Genomic DNA, 14,624 nt, shown 5'->3' with positions numbered 1-14,624 from the left:
ATGTAATAATGGGTATTTTGACATTATCTCATGTCAGCATCGGTAAGCCGATGTAGGACTACGATAGGCGACATCATTACTGTAAGATAGTCCTCCGACATTACTTAACAAAGTTGAAGAATGAGTTGAATTTCTTCCGCAGATAATCGTACCAGCTGTCATGAACATGCATACGTTCTTGCAATTAGTAGAAAAGGTTCCACAGGGCGCAGACTCTAGAGTTGTTCTCTTGATGAATCGCTATTTCACGGCTCCACAAGAGCACACCATTGCTCATCTAAACCTCACCATCCAAGGTGAATGAAAAGAAATGCATCGCTTGGAGTTTCCGGCCATAAATATCAGTTATGGACCAAGGCCACTTAATAAAGAAATAATATGGCTGATCACACCACCAGCATCAAATCGTAATAATGGATTTCTTTCAGTTTATGTTGATCGTTTCTGCGAGCCTGATGAATTCTGATGATTTTTGCCGAAATGATTCCTCTATAACACATGTCCGGTTCTAATTATTTGCCAGCTTTCAACTGGAGCTGCTTTGCAATAACATTATATAATAATGCCCCTCTTTATGCTTGCCCTTTTCAGGCGAAACCAAGAAAATGTGGGGTAATCAGAGGCTGGCTACTTTGAAACCTTACAACATACAGAGCAGGCTAGTCGGTGATTGGAAAAGTCATGAAGCCAAGTCGCCTGATCTGGTATGGCTGATATCACCTCACCAAGCAGACCATGTAATCAGTTGGCTGAGATGTTGGACAGGAATAGACCAATTTATGAGGGAGATAGTAGAGTGGAAAGCTGCAAATCTCACCAGGCGTACATGGTGGCTTTTACGGTCAACTCAATTGCTGATGGATTCGTTATCAACTTAATAGGCATGATGTGCTATTGCACAGCACTACTTAAACGTAGAACATGAAACTTGTCGGGTGTGTGAATGTGTGTCATTACTGTCTCTATGAACGAAACAGCACTGTTATGCGGAAAGGCCATTTAATCTGCTTGAATCCATCTACAAGGGGCATGTATATTGTTATATCAGCGATCAACAAACCTTGGATGTTCAGAGAAGCAGTTCACTGCCTTCCAATTTTCTTTCCGTTATTCCTGATCGTATTAACATCAAAGGAGAAGAAAATATCACCATTTCTATTCCTGGTGGCTGTAACGTAGCAACCATTTTTTCACACTCAGACCTCCAGTATAACATGATTATTTAATGAAGATTTGAGCATTACCTTGGGATGACAATGGCCGGGTAAGGCAGTTGTCATGTAGGCGAAAGTGATTAGCTTTCAGAGGAGGTTGGACCCGCCCTTCTACCTGTTTCAGATTTATATTGCACGAGCCCACTTGCAAACGAAAGTCAATGGCCATACCTGGTAGGGCAGAAGGCCAACGTGCAGGCTAAGCATTCAATCCTGAATTGACATTCATGCTTAATGTGTGCCTGATGTGGGCACGGGTACGGTGATATTGGATCATCTCCAGTCCCCTGAGAAATTAAATTGACCTCCTTACAAAGATTGCATCTTATTTACCTCCTACCCACACCACATTTGAAGAAAATACATTTCCAGGCGAACGAGAGCCTATTCAACAAAAGGTGCAAAGACAACTGTAGCACGCCCTTTAGCCAACAACATTGATCCAGGCTCGACAAGGCCTCTCCCTTGGGCGGAAGTTCCTATTTGGTCAAGGCGCAAGAAAGGTGGGAGAAAGAAACCTCCAAAGAGATGCATTCAAATAGAAAATGCAGATGGTCTTTCCTTGTAACCCAGCAAGATATGTACATCGATAACTAAACATTGATCCCTAGCCCGACTTGGCCACTCACTTATGATTCCATTCGTTAATTGCTGATTAAGATAGATGTGTTTGCCATCAAGGCACGTCGTATTGGTAATCTATACCAAGTCGATCGGAAAGACATAGTGGGTGATGGATTGATCTCTTGGGTTAGACTACGCAGGTCGCTCAGCCATTCGACTTCTAGCAGGGATCTCCAATTGCCTCAGCGCTTAAAAGGTCCAAATGATAGAGGAATCCTCTTCTTAACATGGCCCTGATCGGTTATGCTAACTTTTAAACTTTAACTCACAATGTCGATATCCCAGCTGTAACAGACACCTTGAATGATTGGAATGGCAGTTGTCGAGTTCATATCTTTCTGGGAAGAAGACATAGCGAATCTTCCAAATTGGCAGCCAAGAGAAATGGTGTTTTTCCATAAACAGTTCAACAATAAGGTTGTATTTAAACATGATACACTTATTACTCCAGATAGACTAAATTGGTTAAGGTCAAGGTAATATCAATATAGAGTTGCATTCAGACCTGATTGGCAATTGACACTTGGCAGAAATACCCAATACCCTGATTTAATCATTGGTTATCAGCAGTCAAATGGAAACCAATAACACATTGATTTTCGTACCAGCTACCTGATTATGGAAGCCTTGATTCTGGAATTGTGCGAGGTTCCGTCAATATGGAACGACCAGAACAACCAGTGGCAGTTTGGTTCTGGCTTCACTGATCACAAACTACTGCTGGCTAGCAACTGGTTAATATAAGTGATGCAATATATCTGATTTATCTGACCATTCTGTCACAGTAAATCGGAAATTGCCACATAACATCCACAATGGTGGAGGTAATCTGTCAATTTATGGCTTGTTGATATCATAATTGATGCAGAAACCGTTCCAAAATCTTCCATTAGGGTTGATTGCAATGGTAGGCCAGATAGGCCAAAGTGGGCACGGGGGATGCAAAAAACGATTGCATCTATCACAACCTGTAACCAGCAATGATGAAATACCTGAAAACTCGGCTATTGGGATATAATACCATAACTTTGCATCAAATCGTCTTGGTTTGTGCATTTTCATGACACCTTCTTCAGTGTACCTGCTATGGGCCTTTTACCTTCACGTACTCGTACAAAGTTTGTTTGTGATGATGTTCTCTAATGATCTCCCAGTTGGGTTTCATCATTCCTCTTTGCCGTTTCTGATTCTTTACGAGGAAGCTCTCTGCAGTGCGTTCAACCATAAGATATAAACTAGAACATTAAATAGGATGGCGATCATTTTGCTACCTTCATGAAAGGTGTAAAGCTAAACAAATTATAGTTGCAGTAAACACATTCCATGTTGGAGATTGTTGCTCTCTTTCGGGTTTCGGGTTTACTCTTCCAATTTCTATGTGTAAAAGCAGTTGTACACCAGAGGCTATTCGTCGAACCTAAAACCTTGTTGATCGGCTATTTACCATTTATTACCTGTACATTGACGGCCTATTATTCGTGAGAGTAAATAATGGTGATGAACAGTTGCGAGCCTTAAGTAAACCACTGATATCCTCCTATGATTATTCCAACGCAAAGCTATGCATCTTGATGGTATTCGTCAAATCACGTTACTCTTGCTGAAGTCTTGCCCCAGACCGAAAATATGATGACTGCTTTCTTGACAATACATAGAACCACAAATCTCAATCGTTGATTTTTTTTTCGAGACCTCAATAGATTCAATAGATCGGGATGAACAATTGAAATAGCTGCATTGGCGTCACAAGAATGACTGCATTGCATATTTGGCTCGCGAAATATGAGATCACCAGATGTTGACAGAAGTTTCGCATTTGAAATATAAAGCAAATAAATTACAATGGGTTAAAAATCCATAGATCATTAAAATTCAGCAGAAGATGCAGAGCAGAATTTGCCCCGAACAATCTCATCCGGTGTACTGCACCATTGATTACCATTATATCCGGGAATATTGGTGATAGATTCAGATACGGTTCGATAAACAAGCCACCTAGCTGACACCAGAGTGATGGGCGATGCTAGAAGCATGAAAAGCAGAGTGGTCGTTTTTCTCATCGATGTAGCCCGGTCAAGTGATTTCGGCATACGCTTTCGACAGCAAGGATACATTTGTAACAAACCTTTGCTGCCCATCTATTTAGATATGGTTTGATTAACATGCCATCGACTTGATACCAGGATGATGTTCATCGCTGAAGACATAGAATACAGGCCTGGGGGAGTTATGCTATCAACCTTTTGGTTCCTCTGGTGATTCGGGCAGGGGCCACGGCATAGGCGATGTTTATCACCATACTTTATCAATTCCAAATATGACAGTTCCATTTGGAATGTTGGCGATCGTGTTAGATACGGTTTGATGCCACGCACTTGTCGCCAGAGCGATGGGCAATGCTACGGCATGAGGAATGTGATCGTTTTCTCGGTAGATTGTCCAGTAATTTTGGCATATTAAAGAACAGAAAGCAAGCAGATACTTTGCAACAACTTTCAACAAACAATCTACATGATTGTGAATCCCAAGGGAAGTCTGTCTTAAGAATTCGGCATGGTTCAGCTGATAGGGGCAAAAACTTTGCCATAGATCGCGTCGAGACACATCCTGGAACACCTTTCGACAATATATTCAAAATGATTTTTTTCAAACAGCTATAAGCTTGCAAATGATTCTGATAAGGTTGTGTTTTCATCGTAGTCAGTAAGTGTACAACCACAATACCCACAATAATCACAAGCTTTCACCAAATTCCCAACTTCAGGAACACTGAACGGCTCGACTGACATCTGCATAACTTAGTTTGCAAAAACAAAGAAGTGAAAGTATAAAGATCCAATTAAGAACCACGATTCTACTTGCCTCAGTATCATTTCCTGAAAACTCCATATTCTAAAATACCTTTGAAGACAATCGCGATGTTCCGATCCAAACGTCCAGACAAAGACAATAAAAACGGCAAGAAGTTGATATTTGTCAATGGTTGGAGACAGCACAACCGAAATGGTACACAAGCACACACAACGAATACATTTCATGGAGTGACAGCCAGTCTGTCAATTTAATTCATAATGATTTGGATGAAAGCAGGTCAATAAACATATCGTTCATGATGACGAGCAATTCAAACTATGTCATCTGAAACTAATCGGTGCGATTAATACCCGACAAAATTTTAATATTGCAGCAACATTTATGAACTCCTTACTGGCTCAGTATCAAGTTCATTTTGAAGGATTTGCGTATGTAATCATGCAGTGAACACTGTATATTCATGTAGACAGTCCGTGAAACTCACTGTAGCGGTATCATAACTAACACAAACTATGATGAGAGAGCTCAGAAGCTAAACGTTTTAACCTAACTTTCAAGCGTTCTAAAAGAAAATGCATTGCATTTTTGTAACAGAATGAAGCCAGATATAATGCTAGAGACTCCTTATGGGTTACCATCCTGTACAAAACGTTTTCCAACTGTCTTGTACAATTTCACTTTAGTCTTTCTCAACGAATTGAAAAGCATTCACCGGATAATGAGGACCAACCTGCCATTTTTATTTTAACTCAACAAGAACTACCTGGTAGTGCTTGTACCTGGTGGTTTCCAAACTTAAAAGTTACTGAGAAGGAAACTGCAGCCCTGAACAAAATTGTTTTTGATGCAACAGGCACTTTTTCTCAGATGCTAAACCCAAGCTATGACAATGACAATTTTCTTTAAGGATATAGAAATAACTTTTTCCCAAGTACCTATAGAAGGCGACTTTTCTCATTCCTGAATACAGAATTCTCACCATCGTCATCCAAAATCTGTCGTTCTTTGAAAACGTGCCAGGGTTCATCAAGCGTGTACGACACTATGTATTGACATTAAAGATTATTAAACGATGTATTTGATGTCATAGAGAGACGTCCCCAAGGATGCTTAAGTATGGATTAGGAAACGTGCCAAATTTATCGACATTTTCAACGCAAATGTCACACGAAGCTTAGGATATGTTGTAGGCGATGGAGCGTGTTTTTTATCGCTTGGTGCGACATTGATTCAGGGCAGTCACCATCTGACTACGGTTAAGATGTCAACGCGAGTAGTTGAAGAAGGATTCTATAACATAGATTTCGAAAGTTGCCATGATTCCCGACGAGTTTAAAAACTGATATGTCACATATATCAATGAATATGATATACTGCATGCAAAATAGCGTTTTTCTCATGGCTATGTGTTAGATAAGCAGATACGGCATGACGAGAATTACCCTTCATGATCAAGAAGACGCCAACCTTGGCAACAACCACTGCCACTTGACCATCTTCTTGGTCCATTTTCTTGGTCCGAATCAACTATCAATTAACCGACAACCCCAGTTCCGCAGACACAAATGTTTCATTACTTTCTTTCTGGCGAGACAATCACACACCGTAACACGCAATATGCAATATTGATCATCAGCGCAGCTGATTGGAATACATAATCTAACAAGTATGAATTAAAAGTGGCAAGATTATATTGATCTCTTTAGCAAATGGTGTATCACATTTCGCTAGTAGGAAGTTGAGAATTGGCGAATTATCAGTTCAACAGTTCTTTTCAGGAATTAGTGACAATACAGAAGACCTACTAAACAATTTGACCCTACAAACGTCTATCTGCCAAATTATACTGATTTACAACATAATTAAACCGGAAGTCTTGAAATGGTAACTGATACAAGAGAGTCTACTTCAGCCTGATTACACACACAAAATGCGCATGCGTTTAAATTCGATCTGGAAGCAATTCTTCAACTGCTCTATATACTTCGTAGTACAACAAAATGTACTTTTGATAACGTCCTGTTCATGAAAAAGCAGATCAGACACATGCTATCTTCCGAACTGGTGAAAAATATCTCCTGTATCTGAATCAGCCGAGCTGATGCTGTGTCGAGAAGTCAGACGGCCACCGTGATGGTTGACAGTTCATCTGCTTGAGGATCAATACTGACTTGACAAATAGTTCCAGACGACCGGCAGTTGTTGATGAACGTCTGCTGAACTGTTTCCAAGAGGCCAAGCAAATACATTTGCATCTCTCTTATATAGCTCCGGGGTATCGCAAAGATCAGAACTTGGGCAGGCAAGCAGTTCTACGGATCAAACTCTCTAAAAAAAGAGAGTGCACCGTGCTAGTTCTTCGTAAAGGTTTTCGCATAGGTCTGTTAGGGCAAAGAGGTCATTTGCCCCCAACCCCGCCCATAACCAAAAAGCTTGATTCGGGCCTGGTGGTATGGTAAACCGTTCTATCGTAACTGCCAAAAACAACCATATCAACAGAGCAAAAAACAACTGTATCTGGGCCTGAATCTTTGCCAAAGCCAATACCAGAAGAAAATATTTTTTTGGGGAGTGGGGGGGGGGGGGGCACGATCGATTCTCCCAAGACTTGAATCTTCCATAAGTTTCTGCTTGTGTCTGTCAGTGACATGCAACATCGATCCAGGACTCCACCATCATTTTTTGCCCGATCAAATTATCGTCAAGATATCAAACGGGTTTGGTAGTCACGGAGGCAGTTTGTCAACACAAGAATGCTCCTCCATCAACGGGAGTGATTAGATGAGCAGGCAAGTGGCAAATGGCAAGGTAGAACAGATTTTGGTGAGAAAAGGTCGACTTTGTTTCATCAACAGATTAACAGTTCACAGACTGCCTAAATGAGACTGGTACCAGATCTACTCCACAATTGGTAGGACGATATAATTAGATCGGTCATACCCGCCATTTTGAAAAATCAGATTTTGTCCTAATCAAATTTTGCCTTGCCAAACCGTGGGAGACTGTGTCTTCGATTTCACATCAACAATCTAATAAACACTTATGATATTCACATTCCGACAGGTTCATTAGAACACAGGCTATCAGATGATCTATGTTGAACAGACATCAGAAAGCACAGGGAAATACCCGTGGGCACTATTGATCTAAGACGTACCCATATTGCTATTAATCCAGTTTGAAAAGTCTAGTTATGAGATATTTCACCCCCGGGCTCACTAATATTGGAATCTTTGCTGATACCCGGTCTCACAGATCAGGGTAATGAATATTAGGATACATGATGATGGAACCTGACATCAACCCTATTGGACGAAAGAAAATTTCACAGTGTCATGGCTGCATTTAGTGTTAATCGAAGTCATAGGAAGGAGCCGCAGTGGCTAGGGTCTCTGACTAGCGGTCAGGAGGTCCCTGGTTCGATCCCGGACGTGATACTCTAGACAGGTTGAAAGAAAAAACTGGAAGTAAAGAAGAAGAACGATGAGAAAAGGAGGAGAGTGTCGATAATCTAGGTAAAATATATATGAACTTTACCTCAGCAGGTGTGTTCTCCAATACATCCCACTCTTCAGATATTCTTACCATAATTATTGTGAAACCGAAACACGAGGAACGGTATGTCCGAGGTACAAAGTAAAGGTCTTTGTCATCCTGCAACCAGTACAATCAATATAGAGCAGACAAAAAAGACCTTCAGAAATAATTACAATCTCAAACATTATGTTGAGAACGAACGTGTTATTCAACAGTTTATTTGTAGATTATTGCTTGTTTCAATAATGAAGATGATTGCGGTTGTAATTGATAGGGGTAAGAATATCATGTGCTTGGCCTACACATACTATCATTTCAGAGTTGTCATTTGAAGATGTTATATAACATTGTAAGGGAGTGAAACGTAGAGTAAACGAATAATGATGTCAGTGGTGGTGTCTGTGTACAGCATTTTCTTCGTCTGGTGCAAAAAGCTTCGGTTTAGGTCACCTCACTTCGGTTTTTCACGAAGCTGCTCATACAACGTGATACAAAAGCGCACGGACCTAGGTTCACAATATTGACCTGTGCCTCAGATGGGAGGTTGGGTACGGCTTTTAACCATTAACCATCATTTGCAGTTAATCGAAAAAGTGCTAGTATGAGGGTTTAGATTTCAGGCCATTGGCAAAGAAACGGATCGATGCAACTCGACCGGAATTCAACCCTTACTTCCCAGAGCACAGTTTTTACCTCATGGCCTTCCAGCGCTACCATTCATTAACTAACCTCCACAGGGGTTAAAATGCATTATCAAACTTTCAATGCATTCAGTGTTATTGATCGGCCTTCATTATTTCCAAGGCCATTCGATGCTCTTCAGTTTTGTAAAACCATTGATTGCTCCGGGGATTGCCAAGCTGAGATTGGCGTGCGAACAAAGTTACAACAAGGTCTTACATGTAAAATAAATCGTTATATCTGAATATTCTGACAAGCGCGACATAAGTCTGCCATCAAGCAAATCGAGAGCTGACACGTTGAAGGAACATCATTGGCATAGGTTGCAAGTGACTAAGGAGAATGTTCATTCGCCACTGCAAAACATTACGCTACACCAGTGCATAATTGGATGCGCAGTTTTATATATTTATTTACTTCAATCAACGCCACAGATGTTGAAATTTAGAATAATAGGACTCTTCTCATCAAGCGTTATAGCGTAACTTATGACTGCAAATAAGGCCATTTCTATTCCCTTCATCGGCAGTCAGCCTACGATGAATTACAAATTTGATGATACTGTTAAATAAAAGGGTGATTAAAGTACTATCTGGGCTACTTCCAGCTACAATTGACCTATTTAGTATGCTAATGAGCGGTCTAATTAGCTAAATAGGGCTATTCTTGAGTTCCAAGGAACTCAGTATCATAGCTAAGGACCTTGGAACTCAAGGATAGCCATATCTAGCCAATTAGACCGCTCATTAGCATACTAAATAGGTCAATTGTCGCCTGCAGTAGCCCAGATACTACTGATTGTGCTCTTTCTGATTGTTCCGCTGATTTAAAGTCGGGCCCAAGTGTTGAATAATCATTACGGTTCTTCGAATCCACCAGTTTTGTTGTGGCGAAGAAAGTGAAAAGAGTCATTGATACTGTTAACTTTTAAATCGAGCGATTTGAGTCAAGGCAAACTGCTGACTGGCAGTATTGCAGCCGCCGATTTTAAACAGCACCAACCACTTCCTATATATTGTTGTCATGTCTCTGTCACAGGTCGCAGTGACTACAATCACTCGTTAGTGCGGCGCTGAACAACCACCTCAAAATGTCACAATCTTCTTCTATCTTGCTTGTACCGCTATGGATGGATTGTCATCTTGTCACCATGGTGACTGCCTAATTGGTATGGTAGAGGGGACTTTTACATCAGAGAAATGGAGATGAGGGTAACAGGTTAAAGGCTTCTTGTTGCGTGCTATCGGGGGTTGGGAAGCATGCAATAAAAACGGGTACTTTCGGAATCCCATAGGATATGTTGCCTTGAGTGTGGGAAATACTTCGTCATCTGTTCTGTATAGATTACACATTTTAGATTCAGAAACAAATTTTTACACCATTTTTGTTGTCTGGTATATTTGGGAATCAATAGTAATAATGTCCTGTTTTGAATAGATTATATGTTCATTTGACACCATATGGGAGTTGGATGATAACGAAAACCCTCCTAACTGAGCCATTCTAACTTCCGGCCTTAAAGCTTTTGACACCACGATTTCGTCACCATAGTAACCATGAGGCCCATGGCGTCATCGTTAAGTGATGGGTACCAGATAAGCTCTAGATAGCAGCAAGAAGGTATAGATATATTGGTGGTAAGGATACAAATATCCCTCGATAGATGCAAGGTGAGATACAAACTGCTGGAGGTCAGTAACACATGCTCAGGAGTGAACATATTGCTGATACTTCTTATTTTCATTCCATATTCAGGACGTTTTTATGCAGAAAACAAGACCTTGCCTGGCCTCATGAAAGATTCAGGCGCGCATAGAAACTCGCAACACACAGTGCAACTAAATGTTTTGGGGTGGTGCCCATACGTGGTGTTTATTTACGCTAAACTGGATGGCAAGATTTAGTGGTCGTCTTTTCTTGAATGTGGATTGAGAGCATGCCTTTGCGGAAAGAAAGAACTATGGAGGGAAGGGATTCATGCATATGGAGTCAGTTTGGGTAAAGACTTCCCAACATTTTGTCTGCGAATCATTTTCTTATAACCTAAATTCTCATCATGCAGCCAGTCATGTTATGTCTTCTGGGACCGGTTGTTCCCAAGTTAGTGACTCTTTCTTCGTACACAACTTGGCCCTGAATGTGATCTACAAAGAGGTTTCGTTATCTCCTTTGACGTTTGTGATAAGAAAATGGACATTCAGAATCGTCAGTGAAAAATATCATTTTGTGCGACAGACAATGTGTCTTCTTTCAAAAGCCTTGATATCACAGAACATCATTGAGGAAACTATAGTTATGATCATCTGCTGGGCAATCTACAGAGTGGTTTGCTTCTTTAGCCGGCTGGCAACCCTTTCACATAATGTTAGAAGTGACTGGTACAAAATGGCCATTACTGATGAGTGGATTGTTGTAGGACAGACAATATCTCCGTCTTTAGTCGAGCATTATTAAAAAGGTCATCTTCTAGAAGTTCTCCATGTATAGTATTAAGAAAAAGCATCAGATGGCCTTGTTCGTGGACTGATCTTGTGTAGAAACATCAAATGAAAGTACATGTGGTCGTAAAGACAATGTTTTCCCCTGAAGATACAATAACGCCGCCATCTCAGAGAATGATTTGGAGGGATGTCCTCGTAGTAACGATAGTTTACTTTATAATGCAAGTAGAAGATAGAAAAGGCAACAAGATGGTCTTGCATAATGACACATTCTATGCCATTGTTGTCACGCAGCGAAAAGGAAGATGAATGTAATGATTGATATCGTAGAGCTTTGTCTGTATCGTTTTTAATCAGTAGGACACAATAGAAGACTCCACAAGACTCTGCCAGTCTACAAGACGAGGAAACATATTTCTTTGAACTGTAGTAAAAACGTCATTGTTGTTGATTTCACATTGCTACGGTACATGAAAGGATCTGACTGATTGACCTTTGCCCAAAACATGTACATTCAGGACGATAATAGCCCCTTAACATGACCTGTGTGTTACAGACCCAAAACCCGCACACTAGGCAACTCCCAAGGATTCAATAGTGGTACAATACACGTGATAAATCAAGCAACCATATTTTACATCTCTTCACCTAGACTTATGATTGCCCACAACCGGCAAGACAATACGACTGTGCTATCGTGTCGTGCCAATGTAATCATAACAGGAGGAACAAACAAAAGTCCCATAAAGACGTATTTGCAGCATAATCTCGTGATTTAATCCCATCTGTGTCCTCACTCAACTGGGCCTATTCAAGCTATTAAACCATTCCGCATGCTGTATAAACAAAAATCTGATCATAACAGGATAAAATATTCATATTTGATGGAGACCATCTTTAATTGTATGACGAGAGGGATAGAGACTGTACGTGTATTGATTGAGTGGGTTGAATAGGGAATACAGCATGATGAACAGACATGCAAGGCCTATTGATTTACAACTTTGATGAAGAATTCATCCGTAATGAGAAATGTAAAATTATGAGATTTCAGTATTGCACATAGGGATGAATGTGAAGTGCTGAGATTTTGTTGTCCTGAACTGAAAAGTTGCATTGTGAGTTAGTTTGCTGCCTTTTTCAAAGAAATACCTGATTTCTCACTGAGCTGGTAAAACTCAGTAATCAACAAATTAGTTAACAGCACCTGAACTCGACTTGCAACAGAATAGGCCTATAGGAACATAAACGCCTTTTGAAACATAACATTGAGATCTCGATATTTCACATTTCGCTTGTTCACTATGTAAAAATGAATACTTTATCAAACTGGCTCGATTCAGCCAATCTTTTTAAATTTGATTAGTAAGTTAATCAGACTCACCTGCTCCTGTTTCATCTCCTTCATATCCTTCTGGGGCAGCCCCATACTCCCTTCTGACTCGGAATCAATTATAACGAATAGTGGTAAAATAATCCAGAGAAATTCAAGCAATCACCTAATGATTGCTGATAACCAAGCGCATTCGATGACTTTTAGTCATTTGCATTTAAACATACTGTTCATCTTAAGGTTTTAATCATAATGATCAAAGTACATGTCTAATCAGTGAAGGAGAATACGGTTTTGAACTGAATCAGAACGCGTTATGGCACATTATACCATATATGAAAAGTTGGAACGAGTTCTGAAAGTGAATACAATAGTTTCAAGTATGGTCATCGAATCGCCAATTGTCTGCAGATCCAAAACAATCCTCCACTTTCAATCACCATCAAACCAGGCTGCGACTCTTCAACGCTTCCTACGGAATTGATTGTACTTGGTGAACAGTATCTCCTTCCTTATTTATAACGGGTTATGAAGATTGTAACAACGTGTCAAAGTAATCCCAGACTTTTAATCGCAAATCGTAAAAATAGGCAGTCACCACTTCATGCCAAAATATCAATACACCAAAGGTTTCATTCAATATGCTGAACAAAGGAAACGAGTGAAAAATATTTCAACCACGTATAAGAGTCTTGAAAAAAATCCAGAGTTTAACTCATAGTCATCAAAGCACCCCTGTGAATTGCCTTATGTTCAAACATAAAAAATGCGGTTTCGGAGTCAGCTATAACACGAGTTCTACCAATAAGTCGTAGAGTTTCCATCATTAGTGCAACTCAGCTAATCGCCTTATGCTCAGAGATCAATGGACCCAAGGCTCTCACAATATTGTTTTACAAGGATTGAGTATCTGTAAATGTTACCGATGATGTAAACATGATAGGTTCCATTGTGTAGCCATTAAGCACATCACGAAATGAATCGCATTCAGCCCCAGGATATTGTTGTGATGTGCCCCTGCAGTCACGACTTTAGTTACTATTCAGCATACCGTTCGACATTGTGGTTATTGATAATTGCGATATATTTCGAGATGAATTCACGTGTATCACAAAGAAAATGGTTTGGATTGCAGTGTGGCCGCTTCCAACTCATAATCATACAGTGTCACCATGTACGAGTCCCAATTATGATGCAGTGCTTCTTCTCTCTGAATAATCCCTGTTGTCCATTGAATACACTTTCTTAAGTTGGTGTTAGCAACGGTATATCATTGTTACGTTTTGCAAAATCGAGACATAATTTTGAAAATCAAATCGACTCCTGTTGTCCTATATCGCAGATAGACATCTACTCCGTGGGACATCAGTACCACAAAACAAAGAGCTGTCTTACAACAGCCGTCAAATAAATGCCTAACACCTGTTGAGGAGTTTAATCATTATGGAAGTATGAATAGAAAGCAGGCATAGATCCAAATCTGCGAGAGGTCCCCAGTTATGTTCAATTCCAAGGAAGAGTAGATGATCCACCTCTCTAGATCAGATTCCTATTTACTGCGACATTTACCAGTAGCCTACGCTGAACCAAAGGTCACAGGTTTCAGTTTCCAGATATAAAAGCTATATCCGTATCTTTGGCGACAGAGAGTATGGACATCAGGTTTGTATCAAGTTCCATTGATAGTTCAACATTTACACTGAATCCGGACAGTGAATTTAAAACTCCAAGTAATTAAGTTTCTCCAGAGCTTGTCTTAGATTTGTATACCAAATCATTACCTTAATTCAAGTGGTGCCAAATGAGACAGTCAGAGTATACTTCCAAACATTTCCTTAATTTGAGAAACTGTTTATGATACAATATTGCATGAAGAGCAAGAGCAAAAGAGCTTTAAGAATGGGGCCATGTTACCAAATGGTAATCTTGGTATAAAACAGAGTTACGAAGCCTTTATGTTTCCAAATGGTAACCTTAATT

General features: G+C 40.1%; 1 protein-coding gene across 8 annotated transcripts in view; it reads right to left on the bottom strand.

The window, feature by feature from the left end:
* Positions 1-14,624, bottom strand: part of LOC135499862 (inactive dipeptidyl peptidase 10-like) — a 173,780-nt gene that overhangs the window by 42,690 nt on the left and 116,466 nt on the right. Inside the window, exon 1 of one of the 8 annotated variants that reach the window (XM_064790856.1) lies at positions 12,696-14,601. The exons of the other annotated variants lie outside the window; for them this stretch is intronic. Within the exon in view, the coding sequence (XP_064646926.1) occupies positions 12,696-12,740 (45 nt within the window). The 5' untranslated portion in view covers positions 12,741-14,601. Of the gene's footprint in view, positions 1-12,695; positions 14,602-14,624 lie in introns of those variants that run through there. 8 annotated transcript variants of the gene reach the window in all.

Source organism: Lineus longissimus, chromosome 15 (genome assembly GCF_910592395.1).
Source record: "Lineus longissimus chromosome 15, tnLinLong1.2, whole genome shotgun sequence".
NCBI classification, from domain to species: Eukaryota; Metazoa; Nemertea; class Pilidiophora; order Heteronemertea; family Lineidae; genus Lineus; species Lineus longissimus.
This window is presented reverse-complemented; position numbering and strand designations above follow the sequence as displayed.